This window comes from Amblyomma mixtum, chromosome 3 (assembly GCF_055824585.1).
Source record: "Amblyomma mixtum isolate Tamu chromosome 3, ASM5582458v1, whole genome shotgun sequence".
NCBI classification, from domain to species: Eukaryota; Metazoa; Arthropoda; class Arachnida; order Ixodida; family Ixodidae; genus Amblyomma; species Amblyomma mixtum.
In genome coordinates this window covers 376,221,100-376,246,123 of record NC_143014.1, presented here as the reverse complement: position 1 = coordinate 376,246,123, position 25,024 = coordinate 376,221,100, and the positions used below count along the sequence as shown (strand labels likewise).

Sequence of the window (25,024 nt, the reverse complement as noted above, 5' to 3'; positions counted from 1 at the left end):
AATTCCCACAAGAGAGTGGTAATTGCAACATGGCATAAATGCCGCGTAGCATTTGCCTATAGCAAGACTGGCCGTCAGGCATTGATGTTCGCTGCATAAAGGATATTACGTAGCAGTACAGGTCACCAACAATGCCATGGACAAGTCCTCGAAAGCTATAGGTAGTAATTTGCAATAACTCATTCCCGCGCCTCTCAGCGACGGCCGTTGCCGGTCTCTTGCGCAAATCCTGCCGTGTAACGTCATAAGGCTCACGTGAAAACAGCCGTGAGGGGCTTTTAATGGCTCCTCAAAAACCGAAAAAAAAATCTTAGACGAAGGAGGTGGGAGGCACGGCCGGATAGAGACAGCGGAGCTTTGCTCCCTTCCATATGTCTTCTTATCTCGTGCGGCAGTGGGGGAGCGAGCGCCAAAGAAAAGTTAACAACCAAGCCCCGTGACTTATTTCTGGGCGGAGCGTGGTTCGCTACCTCTAATCTCCTTTTATTTCTGCCTACTGCGGTGTATGAGCTGAGAGAGCAAAGAAGCAGGGTTGTTTTTGACCGCCAGTATCTCTGGTGCTACACAATCAAGATCGGAAATATTTCTATACAGATGATGGGTGATTAAGAATGTATCAGTGCTTCGCTTCCTTTACCCTTGACGCGAAGCCTTTCAGGGTGCATGTAATGCATGACACGCATCACATGCTGTCAATTTATTTATCACGTGGAACAGATATGGTGCAATGAACAAAAGAATTTTCACTAAAGTCATACACGTGTTATTAATGTTAAGGCTGAGGAAATGCCATTCAGTGCAGAGGGCTGAATGCAAAGTGTACAACAGAGATCCGCGGTGCATGAAATATGCAACACCAAGAGTCTCTCGTTGCGTGGATCTCCAACTGCGCATCACCGCATCGAAAAACCTCATTGGTTGTGCGCATTACTAGGTAAACACTTTTGAATAGAACAGAGCAGAACGTTTAATCTCAGATTTGTGTGCATTCCTCGATAGCGACTATTGTGGAACTGGATTAAAGTTCTATAATATGAAAACAAAGGTGCAACAAAGTAGACACACACGTCCGCGACGCTCGCCCCAAAACATTTGCAGCTCTTGTGCCCGCTTTTGCGCGATAGGCGTCGCACGAGTCATGCTCATTCGATCAGCGCTTGTTTGTCCCCGTTCTTCGTCGTGAGTCTTGCTTTTTTGCGCTGTTATTTATATGTTATGCTCATTCGTCGCTGTTCCCGAAACGCCACCAGTAGTATGTAGCGCCTGAGGCGGCACCAATCACCTCCCGTCTGTCAGGGTGTGATTAAAGCTATCGGAACCGGAACGATTTGCTAGGAAGAAAGCGCTTTGACTTGACAGCAGAACAGAGCGAAAATTGCCTGTTATGACTCACTGATCATCTGCGACACAAAGCATTGAAATGCGAATAATTTTGTTTTCCGCACACAACAAAATTAATTTGTTATATACTTGCAGAAACGGTCTTTTTCAACATATCTGGCTAAGCAAGAACAGAATGTCAGCTGTCGGAGATGCAGGAGGGCCGTTGAAAGCTAACCCTGCCGGCATTACAGCCTCAAATTTATGCACTTCGTAATGCTGGATTGGCAGCTGATGGGACAGTTTTCGATTTGAAGGCGAAAGCCTTTAATGCCTCATCGTTGTAAGCAGCAGTTGTCGACAGAAATGTCACGCTTTTCAATTGGTCATAACGGTCGTGACGTCACAGTGCGCGAATTTCAACCTAGTAACCATGCAACCAATTGAAGGGATCGTATAGTGATGCTCCAAGTGGGACTGAGCTTAGTTAATTGCTTAATTACCCAGCTAGCCTAATTAAGTTTTCTAGTCAGGCCATATAAATAAATAAAACCGAGTAGGAAATTGGTCGAGCTCGGGAATCGAGCTCGTCTCGGGCGTGCGAGACGAGCATGCTATCCACTCCGCCATGCCAGCTCAATGGTTTGGGAAGAACAAAGGTGCGTCTAGTGAATACGGTGTCTTCGCTCACTCCCATCCTCCTCCCTTTCCTCCTGGCGAGATTTCGGTGTCCACCGAGGTGTGAGAGACAGATACATTTCCTTTCCTCAAAAACCAATTTACCGACGAGCAAGGCGTAGAACCGAATGGGCGATGGCGTTCTATGGACTAACAGGCAGCGTTGCAAGACGCTGTCGCGTTCCACTCTTAGAGGCGAAGCTTAACATCTTAACCACACATTGGTGACTACATTTTTGGTCAAAAAAGTGCCCCCATTAATTTTGACGGCTGTCCATCGAGGTATGCGAGACAGTTACTGCGCCATTTCCTTTCCTCAAAAAGCGTTGCGTTCAAAGGTCAAGGCATCGCGACGAACGGGTGGTGGCGTTCCGTGGACTCCTTGGCCGGGCTACAACACGCTGTCGCGTTCCACTCCTAAAGGCGAAACTTAAGTGTCATTAATTAGCATTTAATTAGTATTCAGGCATCAATCAGTAATTAAGCATTAATTAGTGATTTGTCATCACTTAGTAATTAGTACTCAATTATATGTGACGCCACCAGTGCCACAGAAGCAGCGAAAGTGGTGCGGAAAACGCTTTCGCCTCTACCCACTTTAGACAGTCAAAGTGCCCCCTGAATTTTTGTTCTTGATCTACCCTTTGGGCATGCGTACTTGTGTGGAGCATTGTAGTCCCTGAAAAATCACTGTAAGCTTAATGTTGCTGCAATCACGTTTGTATTTTAAAAAGTGATGAAATCAACGAGGCTGAAACTTTTAATGGACGTGTTTGGTGCCAGGCCATTACATGGTCGAGGAAATAGGGAGTTTTAGAATAGGGGGCCCCAAGCTTTGGGGGCCCCAAGAAGTTTGGGGCGTCGAAGTGCGCATGCGCAGAACGCAAGCCCCGCCCTGCGTCTTGGGTTAACGTTAGCGGCGAACGCTATTTCGCCAAAATAGCGTGCGCCCCAACGCTGCTCTACGTTCAGGCAACATGGCGGCGCCCGTCGAAGCGGAGCCTCTCACTGCACCACCGATTCGTTGTTGTCGCTGCGCTGTGCCCCACGTTCATGGCAAACGAAAGGCACACGAAGCTATCGCTTTGTCTGATGATGCCCTCACCACAAAGTTTTAGCGATAAAACACCCCAGATTTTCAGATTGCTTCTGTGTTTACATTGCTGCTAGGCTTAGCGAGTATGCGTCGTTTGACGTCAGAGAGCGCGCGAGGTTCAAACGGGCGTGAGCCCTGACGCCGCTCTACGTACAGGCAACATGGCGGTGCCCGTCGAAGCGGGGCCTCCCGCTTCACCACCGATTCGTTGTTGCCGCTACTCTGTGTATTAAGTTCACGGCAAACAAAAGGCACACGAAGCTATCGCTTTGTCTGATGATGCCCTCACCACAAAATTTTAGCGATGAAATGCCCTGTATTTTGAGATTGCTTCTGTGTTTACATTGCTGCTAGGCTTAGCGAGTATGCGTCGTTTGACGTCAGAGAGCGCGCGAGGTTCAAACGGGCGTGAGCCCTGACGCCGCTCTACGTACAGGCAACATGGCGGTGCCCGTCGAAGCGGGGCCTCCCGCTTCACCACCGATTCGTTGTTGCCGCTGCTCTGTGTATTAAGTTCACGGCAAACAAAAGGCACACGAAGCTATCGCTTTGTCTGATGATGCCCTCACCACAAAATTTTAGCGATGAAATGCCCTGTATTTTCAGATTGCTTCTGTGTTTACATTGCTGCTAGGCTTAGCGAGTATGCGTCGATTGACGTCAGAGAGCGCGCGAGGTTCAAACGGGCGTGAGCCCTGACGCCGCTCTACGTACAGGCAACATGGCGGTGCCCGTCGAAGCGGGGCCTCCCGCTTCACCACCGATCCGTTGTTGCCGCTACTCTGTGTATTAAGTTCACGGCAAACAAAAGGCACACGAAGCTATCGCTTTGTCTGATGATGCCCTCACCACAAAATTTTAGCGATGAAATGCCCTGTATTTTCAGATTGCTTCTGTGTTTACATTGCTGCTAGGCTTAGCGAGTATGCGTCGTTTGACGTCAGAGAGCGCGCGAGGTTCAAACGGGCGTGAGCCCTGACGCCGCTCTACGTACAGGCAACATGGCGGTGCCCGTCGAAGCGGGGCCTCCCGCTTCACCACCGATTCGTTGTTGCCGCTACTCTGTGTATTAAGTTCACGGCAAACAAAAGGCACACGAAGCTATCGCTTTGTCTGATGATGCCCTCACCACAAAATTTTAGCGATGAAATGCCCTGTATTTTCAGATTGCTTCTGTGTTTACATTGCTGCTAGGCTTAGCGAGTATGCGTCGTTTGACGTCAGAGAGCGCGCGAGGTTCAAACGGGCGTGAGCCCTGACGCCGCTCTACGTACAGGCAACATGGCGGTGCCCGTCGAAGCGGGGCCTCCCGCTTCACCACCGATTCGTTGTTGCCGCTACTCTGTGTATTAAGTTCACGGCAAACAAAAGGCACACGAAGCTATCGCTTTGTCTGATGATGCCCTCACCACAAAATTTTAGCGATAAAACACCCCAGATTTTCAGATTGCTTCTGTGTTTACATTGCTGCTAGGCTTAGCGAGTATGCGTCGTTTGACGTCAGAGAGCGCGCGAGGTTCAAACGGGCGTGAGCCCTGACGCCGCTCTACGTACAGGCAACATGGCGGTGCCCGTCGAAGCGGGGCCTCCCGCTTCACCACCGATTCGTTGTTGCCGCTACTCTGTGTATTAAGTTCACGGCAAACAAAAGGCACACGAAGCTATCGCTTTGTCTGATGATGCCCTCACCACAAAATTTTAGCGATGAAATGCCCTGTATTTTCAGATTGCTTCTGTGTTTACAAAGCTGCTAGGCTAAGCGAGTACGCATCATTTGGTTGCCGTAGAGATGACTTGGTGGGACTTTCGAATGGAGTTTCTCGATTCCGTAAAAACACAAACTTATAATTTTTACTTTTAAATCATATGTCTGCAATAATAACAGTTTCTGACGATGAAATGAACGCATATTTGAAAATCTTTTTTAAGAGTATCTTTTTGGTTTGCCGTAGTGGCGCTGCAGTCGATAAACGCAAGCCTGGCTCCGCTGCGTAGGGGAAACCCCTATTCTAAAACTCACCGACGCACTCGTACGTAGCGCTGGGGCCCGCTATTTCCTTGGGGCCCCCAAGCGTTGGGGCCCCCTATTCTAAAACTCCCTAATAAGTAAGACTTTACCACAATGTTTTTTTTGTTTTTTGTCTGCTGCAATGAACTGCACTACACTGAAAACAGTGTTTATGAAAAACAACACAACAGTGGAAGCGACTGCGTGTCAATTCTTTTCCTCCTTATTTAGTTAGAATAAACACGCTAGAAGACCACCACTACTAGCCTACACTGCACTAAACTACACTACACAGCAAACTACACCTAAAGATGCGATACTCATCACATCATTTATTGTTCCCTTAAAGATCCCGTCTGGGATATTACATAAGGGGGGGGGGTGAAGACAGTGGTCTAAAGCGGTCATTCAAGGGCATGTGAACTTAAAAAAAGCATAACAAAAATAACATGAATAACAAGTTGGACGTGAAATTAACGTCAGGTAATCCAAATAATACAGAAGATATATGACAAAGCAGTTGTATATAAAATTAAACATTAAAATGTGCAGAAATTAAATAAGTGGGAAAACACTTGTGGGGGGGTGACGCAATGACACAAGCAGCTCAAATTGCAGGCAGAGCAGCACGAGGGAAGTAGCTATAGCTGGTTCAAGTGGTCTGTTAGTAGCTGCCTAAATCTGGTGGGATTAGATTCGATGACAACGGTTTCAGGAAGGTTGTTCCATTCTTCTATGGCGATGGGAAGGAAAGATTTGTTGAAAGCGTTGGATGAACCGTGCAACCGCTGAATGCTGAGGGAGTTGAATAATCGGCGAGATGAGCGTAAGGGAGCATGTAACAAAGTTTGGCGTAGTGCAGGGAAGTTAAAGTATAGTTTGTGTAAAAGACAAAGAATTGATACTTTTCTGCGGAGTGCTAATGGTTCAAGGCCGAGAGACGATTCTATGTTGGTAAAGCTGTGTCGAGCGAATACTGCGACGTTATGAAGCGAGCTGCCCGGTTCTAGATAGCTTCGAGCAATTGTATTAAGTAGGCCTGGTGAGGGTTCTATATTGCTGAGGCATATTCCTGAGGCTGACGGATTATTGGGTTAACAGCGGCGTAGTCTGGACGGTGGCTCTTCTCGCCACCGTGTCCCCCCCCCCCCCCCACAAGCTAAACAAACTGTGCAACCTGACAAAGACGTATGCTTCTTTCAAAAACCGGAAATGTGGTATAAAACGCCTAACTGCATACACTGTGTGAGATGATTGCGTTGTTAATTCACTGCTCCCCGCTGTTTTAACGACCGACTGCGCGAGCCCAACCGCAGTGCAAGAAATTCGTCTTTGGGCTTCGTTGCCGTTAGCTGAAAAAGTGCCGCGCCTGTGTTCCATTCCGAAATCAGCGCCGTATCACTGAAAGAAGTCGAGATCAACTAACTCTAGAGATCACTGAAGCACCGAAAGTAGCATTACTTAGAAGTAACTGTGTCAGTTCACCATCAAAATATCTGATTATCAAGAAAGGAGCTAGCCTTTCTTAGTATGAAATAGAAATCTTTCGCATGCATTCTAGCTTCTGCGCTGTCATTCGAGTGCTTGAGGATGCAGACAAAGCGTATGCGGTTTTCACTGAATAAATCAGTTGGAAGCAGCGCTCTTCCTTGTCTGTCTCTCTCTGGCTACGTGCTGATTCCAGCGCTTACGAAAATGAGAAACAGAGCCAACAGGAAAACCGCCTACCCAAGACGCTGAGTACAACTGCTCGTTCTTGGCTACCAGCCTCGTTTTCGGCGACGCATATGTAACATCCCTCGTGGTCGGTAGAGACACCGTCTGTAAAGTCCAGGAAGGGGCCGGTTCCAACGGGCAGCCTGGCGAGGCCCTGGGCGTCCGTCTTGAACCAGGACACTGTGGGCGCCGGCACGCCGGTCACCTCACACGCCAGCCTAGCCGGGTGGCCCCTCACCGCCACCACAGGGCCAGGGTCGGCGGCAGGACGGATGCTTGGAGGTACTGCAAGGGGTACAAGTGCCAGCATACACGCGCTATGTGATTTATATCCGTCTAAATTGCTCCAGAGCTATATGATGAAGCCGAAGCGAAAGAACGGCCCGCGAGATTTTATTTCTCGCTTAGTATAAATGACGCAGTTTGTACTGCGCTCGTGTACTGTGCGAGGTCAGTGCACATTAATGAACCCCAGGTGACCGAAATTACCCGAAGCCCTCCGCTACGACGTCCCTGCTTGCCTTATAACCATGCCACATGCTCACAAGAAACGGGAGTAAATGCTTAAGGCCTTAGGTTTGTTAATACCATTATTTTCGGAGTTGGTGGTACACGTCCACATTTAATGCCATTATCAAAAGTGACGATGAGGATAACGCTTGCAAGGTAGTCAAAAGTTTCCTCTGAATGTGAACAGTGCTAATGAGCAGAATATATCTGGAATGTTGTTCGAATGTAATATTAAAACAATTTTCCAGCAAATACGGCTGTTCCTGCTTTACAAGTCGAAAAAGTAGCCATAAACTCACATGTCAGCGCCCAAGTCGAGAGTACCTGTCAATAAGGCTGGTTAAAATGGCGCTGTTAGCATCGAAAATGCGGTATAGATGCCTAATCTGACTGAAAGTTAAGAATTAATCATTTCCTACTCGTTAAGAAGTTGTTACTAGCAAAGCTGCATGCTTTTCTGCGTGTGGAATGAGAACCAGAGTACGCATTGCACGGGCGAATGAGTTGTGACGAACTCAGTCGGTCGCTAATGGCAGTAAGGCATATGCCATTAAATTTATGCGTGTGGCACCGTACGAATGCCATTATAACTTAAGGCAGTAAGCCCTTAATGACATTAAATCTGTCCGTGTGGCACGGGTATTAGTCGCTTTACGGCGTTAAAACCCTTAATCAGACCAAATGTACGAAATTGCTCCCAAGCTACTTATTTAAAAATTAACACAAATTAAACGAAAGGGATACTCGTCCACGGTAAAGATAAAGAAATCGAACGTGATGAAGAGCTATTTCGTGGTTATGAAAAATTGAAATGGTCTTTACTATCAGTTGTCAGGGGGCACAAAGGTGGCTTAGCGTTTATGGTGCTCAGCTGGTTAACCGAAAGACGCGGGTTCGGTCCTGGCCGCCCGGGTCGCATTTCGATGGCGGCGAAATTCTACAGGCCCCCGTACTGTGCGATATGACTTCCCGTTCATGAACCCTAGGTAGTAGAAATTACCCAGAATCCTCCCCTACGGTGTTCTAGATAGCCCGCGTCGCTTTGGAGCGTTAACCCCAGAAACCGAAACCAAAGTGTCTGGGAGTTCATCTCATCACATCATCAACATCCTGACTACGCCCACTGCAGCAGGGCAAAGGCCTCTCCCATGTCTCTCCAATTAACCCCGTCCTTCCAGCTGCGGCCACCGTATCCCCGCAAGCTTCTTAATCTCATCCGCCCACCTAACTTTTTTTTGCTGCCCCGTGCTACATTTGCCTTCTCTTTGATTCCATTCCGTTACTCTCAAGGACCAACGGCTACCTTGCCTATGCGTTGCATACCCTGCCCAAGCCAATTTCTTCCTCTTGATTTCAACTAGGATGTCATTAACCCGCGTTCGCTCCCTCAGCCACTGCGCCCGCTTCCGGTCTGTTAACGTTACACCTATCATTTTTCTTTCCATAGCTCGCTGCATTTCCCTTAATCTAGTCTGAACCCCTTCCGTTAGCCTCCACTTTTCTGGTGGTGGTGGTGAAAACTTTTAATTACTGAAATAGAGTTTGGGAGCCACAGAGTGGCCCCGCTACATGGTCGGCGTCCCTAGTCCGGGACACCGCATGAAAATGCCCCGTCTCTCGCCCGTTTCACCAGAGCCCTTTGGGACTCAAGCGAGGAGCAGTTGAGGAGGGCAGTCTCCCATGCCTCTCTGGAAGGGGTAGGGGAAGGGGGGAGGTGGGGATTTTGAGTACATGCCCACACCATGTGGAAGATATCACAGGTCTCCCCACAGTGCGGGCATGGTAAACACAGCTGTTATCTTGCCAGTAAGATGAGATTGTATCTTATAATTTATAATTTGCGGTACCATGACCAAAAAATAACGAAGAAATAGTCCTCGTGAAAAACCAGGCAATATGAATAATAACGAACGTGGCTTGATACTAACTCACAGATGAACGTTTTATCAACTTTGCTGCTATATGCATACCTGCTGTATGCCTCTCCACTATTATGCATTTATTAAAAAAACTGCGTCATGCGATAGCACTTTTTTCCTCCATATGCTTCGCACGACCCTTTATATTTTTTTTTTAACGTGCTGCAGGGTAATTCTCAATCATTACAAGTTTTCCTAAATATTACGCTCGATATCCTACAACCTAACGGAACTCCTCACTGCCTTCGAAGCAAATACTTTATGCTCGAAAACACATCCAGAAAAAGCCGCCGCGGTGGCTCAGTGGCTATGGTGCTCGGCTGCTGTCCCGAAAGACGCGGGTTCGATCCCGGCCGTGGCGGTTGAATTTCTTTGGAGGAGAAATTCGAGGCCCGTGTACTGTGCGATGTCAGTGCACGTTAAAGAACCCCAGGTGGTCGAAATTTCCGGAGCCCTCCACTACGGCGTCTCTCATAGCCTTAGTCGCTTTGGGACGTTAAACCCCATAAAACCATAAACATCCAGAAAACCCCTCCTTTGATATATTATTTTGTTAAGGAGAGAAATTAGCTTTGATATTGTGATAATATTGTCACGTTGTAGTGACGGCAGTCCAGCGGTCAGGAAGACACCAACAAGACTTTGAAACGAAGCACTTTATTTGGGCGGACTCGCGCCCGCAAAAGAACTAAACAGCACGGCAGCGGCGAATGCAACAAACGTGCTCGTCAGTAGTCGAACTACGAATGCGCGCCGCTCGCTGCATCGCTCAGTTTAAAGCTGGCAAGGAAACTTCGAGATAAGCGGTCAAAATCAACTACAGTAATCTGAAAAAACGTAGATGCAGTTCTTCATGGCTGTGATTAATCGAGATTAGTCCGGTCGGTTTTAGCGTCAGGAATAAAAATGATAACGCCCCGTTCATGCGGTCTTGAGCGGAAACGAACGAACACTACAATTATGCGTGGCATTACCCCCCTCTCAAAGAAGCGTCGCCTTGATGCTTTAAAAATGAAAATAAACACGGAGAATGCAAACTTCGAGTCCTTTAGCGTTCATAATACGGTTTAAGGCGTTCGACGAACGAGCAATGCGGCCGGAGGGATCTCTCAAATTGGCTAGCCAGCACAGATCATGGTGATCGCTCACAACCTTGAATTGTCGTCCATACAGGTAGGGGCGAAATTTCGACGTGGCCCAAATAATGGCGAGGCATTCTTTCTCCGTCGTCGAATAGTTGGCTTCGGCTTTCGACAGTGAACGGCTAGCGTACGCAATAACTTTCTCCTGTCTGCCATTTTTCTGAACGAAGACCGCTCCTAAGCCCACACTGCTTGCATCGGTATGAATTTCGGTTTCGGCGTTTTCATCAAAGTGCCCAAGTACAGGAGGTGACTGTAAGCGGCGCTTCAGCTCTTTGAAAGCTTCCACTTGCGGCGTTTTCGATTTAAAAGGCACGTAAGCCTTTGGTAAGTTGGGTCAGAGGTTCAGAGATGCGCGAAAAGTTCTTGACGAATCGCCGGTAATAAGCGCACAATGTAAGGAATCTGCGTAGGGTAGGGCGGGGTAAAACGAGACAAAAATTTTCAAACTCATACTGTTTTTCGCTTTTATTTCAAAACACGAAAACGTTGTACAGGAGCCTTCTTTTGCATCTCAGCTAAGCGGTCAGCAAAACCTTGCAACATCATAACTATGAATATTCATCAGTTATAAAAAAGTCCCATTTGTCTCATTTTGCCCCGACCCACGGGGCAAAACGAGACATAAGGTGGGGCAAAACGAGACATTTTGTCAAAACCAACAAAAATCATTTCTTGCACTCGGAGCACTTGAAGCACAATCGATGGGGCCCTGCGCACTCTTCGTGAGCCCACTCGTCACACATCGTGCATTGGATCCACACAGAACGAGGCGCTGGGTTGCTCCACAATTCTTTGCACACGAGGCACTCCCAGTCACATTTGTTGCTTGCATCGCTTTGCAGAACGTTTTCGTTTCAGTGAAATATTCTGCGACTGAACACTGCCACCAACAGGATTTTCGTTCAATTTCCCGTTTCGTTTTCTTGAGGCCATACCTGACTCCTTCGGAGATATTGCTGCAACTAGCTTTGCCTTGTAAGGCGATGAGGTCAAAACAGTGCTTGTCTCCGACTTCCTTCTTTTTGCTTTTTCCATAGCAGGCATAGGAAAAAGAACTTAAAAGCTGGAGTCACTATGATCAGGCTCTTCATTGACTTCGGTAGAAGTAGGCGGGGAACAGTTAGCGCGGGAATCTTGGTGTTGACCGGAAGTCTGCTGTCCCCCTGTGCTTTCCAATGGTGCTTCATCAAACACAGGATCATCCAGCGGCGCACGAGAAAATGACCAAACACCACACTTCCGGAATTCATTGGTTATGTTAGTGATGTTTTCTGACCGTTCAAAGGTTTTGCTTACCAGGTCACCTACATTCTAAATCGTGATACGACTGCCAATGTTGCTCAGCAACCACTCCACTCCCGGCCTGCGTTGTTGCAGGCAGCTTTGACGGCTTTGAAAAAACCGACGCTATGGGGCTGTAGCTTGTGTGTCGTGTGCGGAGGGAGAGAGAGCAGAATTATCCGATTGTCTCTTGCGATTATCTCGTTTCAATGTTATTGGTGCGGCTACTGTGGCCATCCAAAACAATCAATGCTTTGTGGTCAGGAGTGCATCGGACTATCTGGACAAAGTGCAGCAAAAATCGCACGAAAATTGTCTCGTTTGCCCAGCCATTATTGGAAACCCACTGAACTGTTCCAGGGGGGGGGGGGGGGGGGGGGGGCTGTGCAGTGAGTGATGGTTTGACGTGCTTGCGCTCAAACACCATCACAGGCGGAAGAATGAAGCCAATAGCATTGGCGCAGCAAAGCACGGTCACCGTCCGTCCTCTTTCTTCGCTTGTGACGGAAGATACCGTCCTCTTCCCTTTAGTTGCGATTATCTTCGACGGTGTGTGCGCATTTTGAACACCAGTCTCGTCCGCATTGATAATTTGAGGCGGCCTGAGCTGTTCTTCAGAAATAATTGCTTCTAAATGGTCAAAGTACTCCTCCACTCTAGACCTTGACAGTGCCTGGACTCTGAGCATTGAAAGTCCTTCTAGTTTGCGAATCGATAAAACCGCATCATTACGCCTCAGGAAAGAGGAGAGCCTGTCTTTGCCTGCAATCTTGCGGTCTGTGTTAAACGGATGAGGAGTTTCATTTGCTTCACAGAAGTCGTAAACAAGTTTCCGAACATCCCTGCACGTCAGTCCAAAGAGGGATTTCTCCATACACAAAATATGCTCCACAAGCTCTTCTTGCTTCGAGGAAAGAATTAGTCTTTTCGATCCAAGCTGCTTCTTGCAAAGCACGAATGGACCTTGCGTCTCCAGTCGTTTTGCTCGCCTTTGAAGGGCATCCTTAAGCACAGAGAAGGCTTTCGCTGCAGCGCGAGTAGAATGTTTTCGCTGGCGTGCGCTTCCTACAGCCTTCTTCATATTCGCCTCGCTCCATGCAGCCCTCGTCGTCTTTCGTTTGTACGTACGGGCCATTCTAGGAAACGAGACAAAGAAAAAATCAGAGCTAAAGAATGCACTCTGCGCAAGCAGAGCCTGTAATTGCTTTTTCCGAGCGACGAACTGTCGCGTTTTGCCCCAACCATAGGCTCCTACTCAATCAATTTTTTGGTCATGAAGATTGCTAGATAGGGTACTGTAAGTGTTTCCACAGCTAGCCAAGGAGTTGCAGTAACAAAAAAATACGTACCTTGTCGCAGTAGTTCACGGCTACGCTGCTGCACAGTTCCAAAGAAACGGTACGTCAGAATTTCGCACCTTTTTGACGGGACCACCACTCTACGAAAGTCGTTCGCGAATTTTTTCCGGAAGTGCGCAAACCAAGATTCCCGCCGTTTCTAACACGCATTTAGTGGATACTTAGCGGCACCTAATGGTGGTTTAAGAACCCTGCTTAATCTAAAAGATTTTACGCTAGATGTCGCTAGAGGAGACATGTCCCATTTTTCCCCATGTCTCATTCATGTGAGAATACTGTGAACTCATCATGAGAGAATACTGGCAACGACGTGAGCCCAAAAAGAGAGCCAGCCGCGCGTATTCATTTCTGCTTTTCCCCAGAATCGTCGTCCCTTCGAATCGCGGTGCACAATTGCGGCAGTCATTAATGTGCGCCACAAGATTTGCACCTTTGTAAATTTTATTCCTGACATTTAGCGCATGAACACGTGCGGCTGGCTGTCGAAGCATTTCATATTAAGAAAAACTCTGAAGGTTCCATCAGCGATACTTCCATATCTCTGTACTCAACCGAGTTTAAGTTTTTGTGGTCGCGTCATTGCCTGTATTCTCACATGAGCTTTTTTTGTCCGCTTGCGCAGGTGTGGCAAAAGGCACATATATGCGTTGGTTTACGAAGAATAAAGTTGTTGTTAGCGTTGCGCCTGTCCTTGTGTTTCTCTCGTGTACGTGGATTGTCTAAATTATTCTGCGTTGTCTGCCCTTTTGCTGAAAATTTACCTGTAATCATATCCTATGGAATATACTTCTCGCTCCAGTCTTCACTTAATTCTAGCCGGTCTTGTTCTCCCAAACGAGACTTCAAAATTACGCCTCCGCTATGCAATACTGATACGTAGTTTTCTGTAGAACCAGCAGTAAGAAATGCGCCATCTCCATTAACTTAATGCCCCTCAGCTAAATGGGGAAATGACTTGCTAATTACCTGACATAGCTTGTTTCCTCAGTTGACTACTGGTTGGAACTGCGTTGATCGGCCACACATGCCAGCCCGACAGCCAGTGGTATGAAGCTGACAATTACAGTCGTGATTAAAATTTTTCAGGCCCCGTGGTTTCTCATCAGCCGATTAGTGGGGAACTGGCACCCTTAAAGACCAGAAAGTTTTGAAAGGTGAAGACGAAGGCTCTTCGTATCGTACAGTGATATCAGGGGAGCCATAAGTGCCCCAGTATATGGCTGAATAACAACCCATGTGAGCTGAAAAAATTTGAATAATGCTGTGCTTTTTGTGCCTTCAGTAGATATGAACTGCACGTGGCAATCAGTCTGTTTTGGAAATAGAAAAGTCGAAAAAGATCACAGGACAGAAACGGAAAAAGAAACAGTCGCATCAAATCATACCTCGGTTTCAGAGCAGTGAAGAGATTTCGTGCAAAAAATAATGCAACGCATGCCATGTGTATATGGAAATTAACATTGTTACGGCTTTCACTTAGGAGCACCATGGATTTCTCCTCTAGAAGGAAGAAGTCTTCTGATTACTTTTTCCACACTTTCTCTCCCTCCAAAAATTCTTCGCCCGTTTCGTGCTTCTGTCCTATGATGTTCATGTATTTCATTTTATTAGTCATGCTTTTATACTTAAAAGTTATTCGCATTCACTGCTACCCTGCGTCCTACAAGAATTATAAATTTCTCGCGACGTTTATGCTTCTGGGGACACTTGTCTTCAACCTTGGCGCTATTTTTGCCTACTTTTGACACTTCGACAGCACGATGGCTACTTTTTGGCTACTTTTGTGATTTTTCCGGCTTTTTCGAGTTTAGGACCTGGCAACCCTGGACGCAGTGATTGATGGACAGGATCACGCCACCTGCGCGTACGGTCTGAACCCGTCAGCTGCTGCTCCAACCGAGGGGAACACCAATGCTTAACGTATACGCTCTCGCATGAGTCACAGTCATCGTGTGTGAATTTCTTTTGTCGCTTCTCTCAGTCTGACCGCGATCGAGATGTGCTCGGAATCGGGGCTCACCGTAGACTGTGAGCGTGATGTTGAGCTCGGCGGTGCCGGCTTCGCTGAGCGCCACGCAAGTGAAGCCACCAGCGTCGTGCAGCCGCGCCGGGGACAGAGTCAGCACGCGGCCGTCGTCCGACAGCTGCGTCGAGGGGCCCGGGTAGACGCGCCGCCGCCCTTCCCGGTACCAGAGCCGCCGCGGGTCGGGCACGCCGGTGGCGGGGCACGCCAGCCGGGCCTCTTCGCCCTCGAGGACCGTCACCTCCACGCTGTTGTCCGTCTCGTTGAAACTGGGGGGCACTGCGCCGCGTCGAAGCCAACAGCCACGGCTGAGAAACGTGTACTCATTCCGTGCTTCTCTCTCGTTCCTCCAAGAACACGCGCCCGTCCTTCTCTGGTAAGGAGAAAGCGCATTCCTCCGCGCAGAGCTGTTCTGTAGAGCGCCGTGAGGGCAGCATGCCCTCTCATGCTCTCTCTTAGGTTACCTGTCTCAGTACGTCAAATGTTCCGGTCCTAAAAAAGAAGCCTTAAAGGACAACTCCGGTCAAAGCAGTCAGCTCCAGCGCGTGACCTATGGGTTCCATTTAGTGGACTGTGTGGCCACAGTGAGAGATGCCTGGCGAACGCGAAGTCGCGAAAGTGTGAGGCGCTGCACGGAGAGGAATTTTGACAATATTAAGATTTTTCTTGGACTCTTCTAAATGAAAGTTCTAACCACAAGAAATTGGAGAAAAATAATATTGCTAGCAGCTTGCAATAGGTTCACGGCATTGAAAACAGCGCGAATGTGAATCCCTCCCCCCTTCTCCTGCTTGGGCTTACTTTGTTCGGGACCCACTATTTCTTACATACAGTAGAAAGCAAACAGATAAGATATTTCAGTTTTCGAATTTATACCTTTCTCATTAAGAGAAATTGCTGCTGGACTTGTTTTCGGTTTATTCTTGATTTGTAAGGCTCGAAAAACGGGATAAAATACGAAGGTAGACAACAGGGTGAAGCGCCTCCGAAGCGCTTCGTCCTATTAAGGCGGAAGCCTTTAATGCCTCATCGTTGTAAGCAGGAGTTGTCGACATAAATGTCACGCTTTTCAATTTGTCAAAACGGTCGTGACGTCACAGTTCGCGAATTTCAAACGGGGCCAATTGTACTTTGGCTAGCAACCATGCAACCAATTAAAGGGATGGTGATGGTCCAAGTAAGTGGGAATTAGTTTAGTTAATTGCTTAATCACCCAATTAACCTAATTAACCTTTCTAATCAGGGAAGGTAATTAAATAAAACCGAGTAGAAAATTTGTCGCTTTCAGGAATCGAACCCCGGTCTCCGGAGTGCGAGACGAGCACGCTACCACGCCGCCATGCCAGCTCGATGGTTTGGAATGAACAAAGGCGCGCCTAGTAAATACGGTGTCTTCGTTCTTCGTTACCTCCAATCTTCCACCCTTCCCTTTATGGAGAGGTTAAAGGTGCACTGAAGAGGATTCTGAACTCGTCTTTTTGCCGCGGGAACTCGATCTACACGTTCCTAGCATTCTTAGAAACTGCAACTTATTGCCCTGTATGGCCGATTTCCCTAATTAAATCGAATTAACGTCCAGCTCCCGCCCTTTTTTTTGAATTCTGCCTCGTACGATGGGCGGAGTCGACCAACGCGTGAAGTTCCTTTCAGCCAGCTCCGTGGAGGCTTTGCTTTCGCTTTATTTTGTTTGTTAGGTTTCCATGAATAAATAGTTTCATTCGCAGATAATATAACTGCAAAATAAGCCCGCAGAAATAAAAATACGCGCGGACTATTTGCTACTACGGACTACTACGTATTACTCCGCCGATGGCAGAGCGGCAAGCCGCCACGGGACTGGGTGAAAGGCACTCCACGCGTTGGTCGAATCCGCCCACCGTACGAGGCAGAATTCAAAAAAAAGGGCGGGAGCCGGCCGTTAATTCGATTTAATTAGGGAAATCGGCCGCACAGGGCAATAAGTCGCAGTTTCCAAGAATGCTGGGAACGTGTAGATTGAGTTCCCGCGGCAAAAAGACAAGTTCAGATTCCTCTTCAGTGCACCTTTAAGGTGTCCAATGAGGTATGCGAAACAGATACATTTCCTTTCCTTAAAAACCAATTTACCGACAAGCAAGGCATAGAACCGAACGGGCGATGGCGTTCTGTGGACTCCCTGGCAGCGTTGCAAGACGCTGTCGCGTTTCACTCCTAGAGGCTAAGGGAAAGCTTAACGTCTTAAAAACACATCAGTGACACAAGCAGCAACACCGCGCTCAAGACTTTCGCCTCACCGTACTTTAGGTCTACAAAGGCCCCCCCCCCCCCCCCCCTGAAATTTCTCTACCTTTTCATTTTATCTTGTTTTCCGCACCTTAAAAATAAAGAAGGATACCCCTGTCACACGGTCAATGCGAAGGCCCTCGGATCGATGCTAACCGAGTCAACGCAGCACCGCGGAACTCTATCGTGATCTGTAGGACTTTCTTGTGAGGGCTTCGTGTGCACTAAGATGCGGAGGGCACACAGCAACACGCTGAGGAATAAAATGTCTGCAATATAATTTCTAAAGCACATAGGATATTAAAATAAACAACTTATTTTGCAGAAAAAAAGGACAGGTGGGGTTACAATACACTGCAGCAGGCATAATAAAATCGTTGCCAGCAGAACAAAAACAACCAACACCAGCTTCTTCAAAAGTCATAAATACTACTGCAGGTTTTCCACGAACACTAACTTTTAAATCGCACTTGAATCTCCGGATGCGTCTTTACCCTACATGATTCGAAAGATTGCCACATTCCTGAAAGAAGAGCTTCATCTGTAAGACATACATGCTTTTCAGGGAATCCGGACAAAGGACTACCAATCATGGTTGTTCAGTTTCTTTCCAAGACCCGTCTTGATCGAATAATGTACAATGCCAAAGGAAACAGGTTTTGTGCATCTGTAATCTGTTGGGGTAGGATTAGGTCGTTTGTGTTAAGGCCTTCCTACGAACGTTTTTTGTGCGCATTCTGCAAGCGTGCGGTTCGCACGTTTTCAGCCTGCATGTGGACGTGGAGCTGAAGCGTGTTGTACGATCACTTTGCTGCTTGCGGGCGAGCCGGGTGGTTCGAGCTTTCGGATTGGCGCTTCCGGAAGTGCCTCCGGTCTAATCGCGTGTGGCGGTACAGGCATATGTTCGTAGCGAAACACGCAAATATCATGCGGTAGAAATTACTCGTATTAATTGCGGCGTATTCGAAGTATATCCGTTGCGGTAAGGATCTTTTGCTGCGGGATTTTCGCCGAAGGTAAAATTATGGTCAGATGTAATGGCACGGATCTCGGTTCAGCCGACCCTGACGGCCGCGAACCAATTCGCGACAAAACTTTGCAATATCGACGGCGAGTGCGATCTGAAGCGATGCCATGGGAAAAGATCCGTATTTGGGCCGTTTGTACCCAAGAGACTGAAAAACTTGTCACATCGCATTCGCGTACTCCATGTTCTCACAACAGTCTATGATTTCTGCCCCAAAATAACCGAATGCTGCCCCTTCTGAAAGTTACGCTGCCCCGACGCTTTCAGAACGACGACGCGATTCTTACTGCGACTTCTCGATCGTGCCAAGCTGCAGCACAGGCTGCTAACAACCGTCCGTAATTACAACCAGGATAAACACATTTTTAAATAGTGAAGACTACATACTTGGCATTTTTAGCCAGTTATTCAAAATAGGGCACTGCATTCCATACAGAGAAAAAAATAATTACACTTGCAGCCTTCCCCAAGCATATCCACAATAGTTGTCGCTGCAATATGTAAACGGCCTTCTCCCTGGCTCCATACTAACTGTTACTGCAAAATACATGCTTATCTATTCAATATATAACGTGTGTGTGTGTGTGTGTGCCTGAATTGTGTATGCATTAAACATTCACTGTTCACAAAACCACCGCTATCAAACAGAAATGCTAGTCCACATGAGAAATTATGAGGGTTCAAACTGTTTGGAACAGGTAAAATCAGTTGTAATTAAAGCAGTTCTGCATTTCACAGAACAATGACAATGCAACAATAGTGTTTTTTTCTTTTCGTGTTTTTCAGGTTATTATTAAAGTCCAAATAGAAATAGCACTGTGTGCCTGCAAAAGAGCTTAGACATGCATCACTGGGATAAAGTGCGCGGCTTTGTTCTTCACAGTGACAGCATTCCTTCCTGAGCTCATATTGCAGTTGCCATGTAAAAATCAAGCTGGCATATATCCGTGCAACTCCAAGGTATTCTCAAATGTCGCTGTGAATGCAAAACAAAGTAGATGCCTTTGTATTGTATAAAAGTCTATACATTCCATTCTCAATAATATAAATACATTGAGATGTGCGAGCCAGTAAACTGGATTACAGATAGAGGAAATGCAAGAACCAATTTGGAGGGTTTACATGTCAACGGCTCCTGGCTTAGGCTGAGAAAGAATACCTCGCATAGTCAGGGAAACAGGAGAAAATGGGCATATTATCTGGTTACCTCGAGAAAACCCTAACATCTCAAGCAAAATTTGTAAGATTGATTTCCCACTATGAGAGCTATGATGTCCCACAATAAAATGAAATTAAAATTAAACCTTTTAAGTATGTGACAAGCATATATGCATATTTTTTTTCTGATACAGCTTTAAAGAAACGTTAAATAGTGGTTTTCACTCAGCAGTAAAATTTAGAATGACTGAATATAAAGGAGACCAGTTCACAATCCAGCAAGCACAAGTGAGCATTGCTAACTTTTAATTGATGTTCATGCCAGTTCACAGTTTTGCCGCCGCGGTGGCTCACTGGTTATGGTGCTCGGCTGCTGACCCAAAAGACGCGGGTTCGATCCCGGTCGCGGCGGTTGAATTTCTTTGGAGGAGAAATTCTAGAAGCCCGTGTACTGTGCGGTGTCAGTGCAGGTTAAAGAACCCCAGGTGGTCGGAATTTCCGGAGCCCTCCACTACGGCGTCTCTCATAGCCTTAGTCGCTTTGGGACGTTAAACCCCATCACATCACATCACATCACTTTATTTTCCTTAAAGACCCTTTTCCAGGGTGTTACATAAGGGGTGGGGTTTACAACATGCAGGAATCAACAGTGCTTGAAAATGATGATGAACATGTTATGGCAGCAATATTATGGGGAAGGCTGTTCCAGTCAGCTGCTGCACGAGAAAAAAATGAGTTGGCAAAAACAGTGGTACGGCCACGTGGACGCAAAACTTGAAGAGAATGACCGATGCGATGGGGCCTGCGTTGTGGAAGTGCGCAAATGTATGTGGAAGTGCGCAAAACCCCATAAACCAAACCAAATCAGTTCATATTTGTTTAATCTTAGAGTGTGCTATTAGCTGCTGACTATCAACATATTCCGCAAAATACACCTATTCCACTGCCAGTATGGCTTCAAAGAAATTACCTGAGGCATCGACAGGCATCAGAACGTTGGAACAAAGGGAAGCTTTGAAGATTTTCTGTGTAGCCTTATGGCTGCATTTCGGTGGATGCTAATTACTATTCACTCCCTTATTACAAATCTTCGCCTTGAGGGATTTACCTACATAAACGGATGAACATCATCATCTACTGCATGGATTTCTGCAGTGACCAGCTCAAAGGACAAGAGGTTAGCAAGCCCTGCGAGGTGGAAGGCCATTGCAGCCTTGCGTGGCAGAAGTAAAAATGAATTTTGAAATGCAGTGTTACGAGCTAACTGGTGCGCAACAGTGCTTGTGCGGCTAGTGCAGAAGGAACCGTGAGTCCGAAGAGATTAGTTGGTTATGTGACGGTAAAGAGTAAAAAAAAAACTGCAGGTTCTGCGCAACATGAAAAAATTTGAAATTAACCTCAAGTGCTGTGACAGTGGAGCATCAACAATGGTCTGAGAGAATAAAACAAGCAGCTCAGGTCTGAACTCATTCCAGGATTCTAGTTAAGTTAGATTTGTGCCGGGTGCCATAGCATACCGAAGCTGATGCCACATAGGGGATTTCAACGCAGGTAACATGGAAGACAGCGATACTAAGGTGTAAATTTCTTAGGTTGTGGACGGGTGTATAAAAATTATTACAAGAGTATTTGAACGAGTATACAGCGAATATACCTTTCTCGGAAGGCCTTATAAGTTGGCAAAATGGAATTCTGGCAATAGAAAAAATATTAGTGCATTCTCAGCAACGTTAGCAAACAGGCCATTCTAGAGCATGCAAAATGTTTGTTTGGAGAACTGAAATGCTGGTATTGATCGTAAGATGGCAGACCCCATATAGCTGTAAGTGGAGGCATGTGACAAAACACTGAAGGGAAGGTCATAACGTGGGCAATAAAAAAGGTGACGCCGAAGGCCTTGGGGTATGTTGAAGATTGCAGGAATAAGCAGGATCCATAAGAGTTGGAAAGGGAAACTGACGACGGCTGGCTGTTTAACCTTGGATCCAGTTTAGAGCTACTGGATGCAAGTTGAAGCACGAGAAAATCAGCCTTACATAAACAAGGGAATCAGATGCTGATAACCAGTGTGGAATCAAGCCGCGGCCTATTGCTGCAGTGCCGCGTGTCTGCCACAACGTTCTCAGCACTAACGCATGCAGCCCACATCTCTCTCACCACCGCCCCGTACCTCGAAGCGCAATTGAGGCGTCCACTGTCCAAGGGAACAAGTTATGCGCCCTTCCTTTCCTCAAAATCATTGGAGTCTAGAACGTTGTCACCGCCAGCGCCATTGAACACAATGAGAACCGACGGCCTATAGCTTCCGGGCATCCTTCCTACCACAACGTTGTCAATGCCAAAGCATGCAGAGCACATCGGTCACTACCGCCACGGAGCTTAAAGCGCGACTTAGGTGTCCACTGTGCCAGGGAACCAGTTAGGCGCCTTTCCCTTGCTTTCGAAGCTCCCGCTTTTCATCGGTTTCGCCTGCCCGTTTAGCGCGTTTACGCTCCCTATCGATTGCTAAATCCCTCGCACAGTTGGCAATGTCGACCGGATGATCAGACTCAGACCGACGTCTACAAGTACCCACTCTCGAGGACTTCGGCTCCGGATGACTTGCTTCGTGTACAGCGGGACACTGGATACTGTTGGTTTGGGATGCCCCCCCCCCCCCCCCCCCTCTGCCTGTGTGGATTAAGTCAGCTCGCGCTCCCCTCCTGCCTAAGTGGATTAAGGCAGCGACCTTCCAGGACCGTGGGACCATGGTGGTAGCGGCGAAGGTCAAAGACCGCCGAAGGCCGAAGATGCGGCGACGATGGCGGCGTTCCGTGGCCGAGTCGACCCTTGGGTCAACGAACAGAGTGGTGGTGTGCTGAGTGAAAGACAGCAGTGTTTAATTACTGAGACTCTACCCTCTCCCATCAACCGAGCTGCGGGAGAGCCCCACGGCCCAGCGCCGCCCTGCCGTGGGCGGTATCAACAGTATCCACAACGGTCCGTCTGATTGGACACGTCATTCTTCGAACTATTTACCCAGACAGGGATCTGGGGAATCCGTGCGTTATTTAACGGGTGTTGTTTTGAGGACTCCAGGGCACTCCTGTTGACTCCTGAAGACGTTCTCTTTCACTGAGATTCATTCTCAGTTTACCCTTTTTGTAAATAATGTAAATAGCCTGTATAAAGTTCTCTCCTTTTCCTTGTTTTCTACTCGTAACCCCGTCTCCCGTCCTTCCTCGTCCATTCTCCGGCCCGACCACGCTCACCCGATCCTAATAACTGGTTGCCAGAGGTGAGATAGAATCTGCACCCAACAACTCGATCGCTCGATGAGATGTCCATGTCAAGTCACCGGCTCCAACGGACCCCGGCAGCTACGTGATTGACGGCATCAGCTACGCTTCCGAAGACAGAGAAAGGCTGGACGAGTCAGGTCACCGGCTCCAAAGGACCCCGGAAGCTGCGTGATTGACTGCATCAGCTACGCTTCCGAAGACCGAGAAATGGACGCGTCATGTCACCGGCTCCAACGGACCCGGGCAGCTACGGGACTGACGGCGTCAGCTGTATCTCGGCAGGGTGAGTGCCCGATGTTTGCCATTCGTTTCGCCAGACCGCACTAGCACAGGCAGATGTTAGTAGTGGGATTTTGGATTTCTGGGGAATGAAAATTTGGCAGTTTTGTGTTTTGTTCGCCTCAAGCTAAGGCTTGGGTTTTAGCGGGGATCAGCGGCACGAGGTGCGTTCCGCGATGGAGAAGTTCAAGGTAGAGGACCTCCTTGAAATTTTGGAAGAATTGGGGATATCAGTAGACCCCTCTAAAACGAGAGAGGCGATTTTGGATGTGATACGGGCGGAGGAGGTGACAGTCGAGGAGGCAGACGAGACGTGGGAGACGATTGTCGAACGGAAAGCGGAGAAAGAAACGCGGAGGCTTCTCCAGGAGAAAGAGAAGCGAAAGGAGCAGGAAAAGCGAGAACTCCGCGAGGAGAAAGAGAAGAGGGAACTGCTTCAGCAGCAGGAAAGACGAAGGCTCCGAGAGGAGCAAGAAAGAGAGTGGCAGGAGCAGCGTCGTAAGAGACGCGCTGAGCTCGAAGCACTACGTGAGCGAGAGCAGCAGGAGCTCATGCGTAAGATTCAGCTTCTCAAATGGCGAAGGGCTCGAAATCGTTTGAGGGCTTTCAGAAGAGGCGAGAGCTTCAGAGCTTTCCTGGAAAACTTTGAAAGGATCTGTAGAGAGGAGGAGCTAGAACAGGGCGAATGGTCTATGATGTTGGTGGCCATCCTCCCTGGTGACGTCGGCGTTGTATTGGCGCGCCTGTCCGACGAGGAGGTTGACAATTATGAAATTGCGAAAAGCGCCCTCTTTCGCTTCTTCGGCATAAAGGTAGAAGTCGACTTCAAAGGTCGAAGCGATGGCAGTGGACAAAGCTCCCATCAGTGCGTCAGCGACCAGCCAACGAACCCCGCTTGGTTCGCTACGCACAAAATAGTTGCTCAGAAGAGCAGTGACAAAGCCAGTTCTAGCCCCGAGATAGATAGCGCTTTGACAGATAAAGCAGAAGTTCCGCTCCAGAAAGTCTGCAGTGAGGTTTCGAGTCAGCGCAATGACAAAACTAAAGAATGTCCTCCGCTCGGGCAGCCAGCGAACAGTAGCAGGCAGGAAATTGAGGCGATAACCTGCGGCACAGAGCGTGACTGTGAGTCACCTGACAGCGACTCTGGCGCTCCAAGCCCTAGCACAGCGTTGGCTGAAAAGTGCGAGGCCGCACAGACTGCCCTTGCAACGCAGATAGGTGTAGGCATGGCGCCGAAATGTAGTCCTCCAGAAAGCAGTCGCGCGGTGAAAGCGACAGCTGAAAGTTTGATTGCTAGCGAGGAATGCGCATCAGCGCTGCATCAAAGCAAAGATCAGCGCAATGATGAGGGAACGACGGCCGCTCGAGACCGGACACCCGAAAACGAGTTACCCTCGAATGAAATCACAGGAGCGGTGGATTTTTCGGAGAGGCCGTGGCCTAGCGCTACGAGAAAAGTGAAAATGGCTTCGCTGAGCAAGAAAAATCGCGAACACTTCGGGCCTTCGGGAATTGATGAGTCGACTGAGGCAAGGGCCGGCAGCGTAACTTATGACGGCACCGCGATTACTCGAGACGCGCGTAACGGATCCAGACCCACTAGGACAGTTCCCAAGAAGCGGCGGCGCGCAAAGAAAAGCAATGTGAACGGTGCGCGGAAATGAAAACGGCACGGGTCATACAGCCCGCGAGTTTGAGGACCGCCCAACCCCGTAACTTCGCAAAATTGCAACCGCGGCGCTCAAGGGTTCATAGGCACCGCATCAAAGCCAAGCTAACTAAGCATGCCTATGTAGGGCGTAAGCCACCGGCTCCAATGTGGGACCGCAGCAGGCACTATGAGGCATGCGACGCGGGCGGCGTGCTAAGGAGATGGGTACAAGGTCGCCACACTAAAGGGCGCCGCAGAGCGCACGCGAGTCGGAGGGGGACGGAGCATGCAGGGAACCAAGAGAAGGGG

At 48.1% G+C, this 25,024-nt stretch overlaps 1 protein-coding gene across 1 annotated transcript in view; it reads right to left on the bottom strand.

The window, feature by feature from the left end:
* Positions 1-25,024, bottom strand: part of LOC149356844 (hemicentin-1-like) — a 172,266-nt gene that overhangs the window by 5,676 nt on the left and 141,566 nt on the right. The window contains exons 15-16 of the mRNA XM_089576441.1: positions 15,052-15,333; positions 6,831-7,103 (exon numbers count right to left, since the gene is read on the bottom strand). Of these exons, the coding sequence (XP_089432567.1) occupies positions 6,831-7,103; positions 15,052-15,333 (555 nt within the window). The remainder of the gene's footprint in view (positions 1-6,830; positions 7,104-15,051; positions 15,334-25,024) is intronic.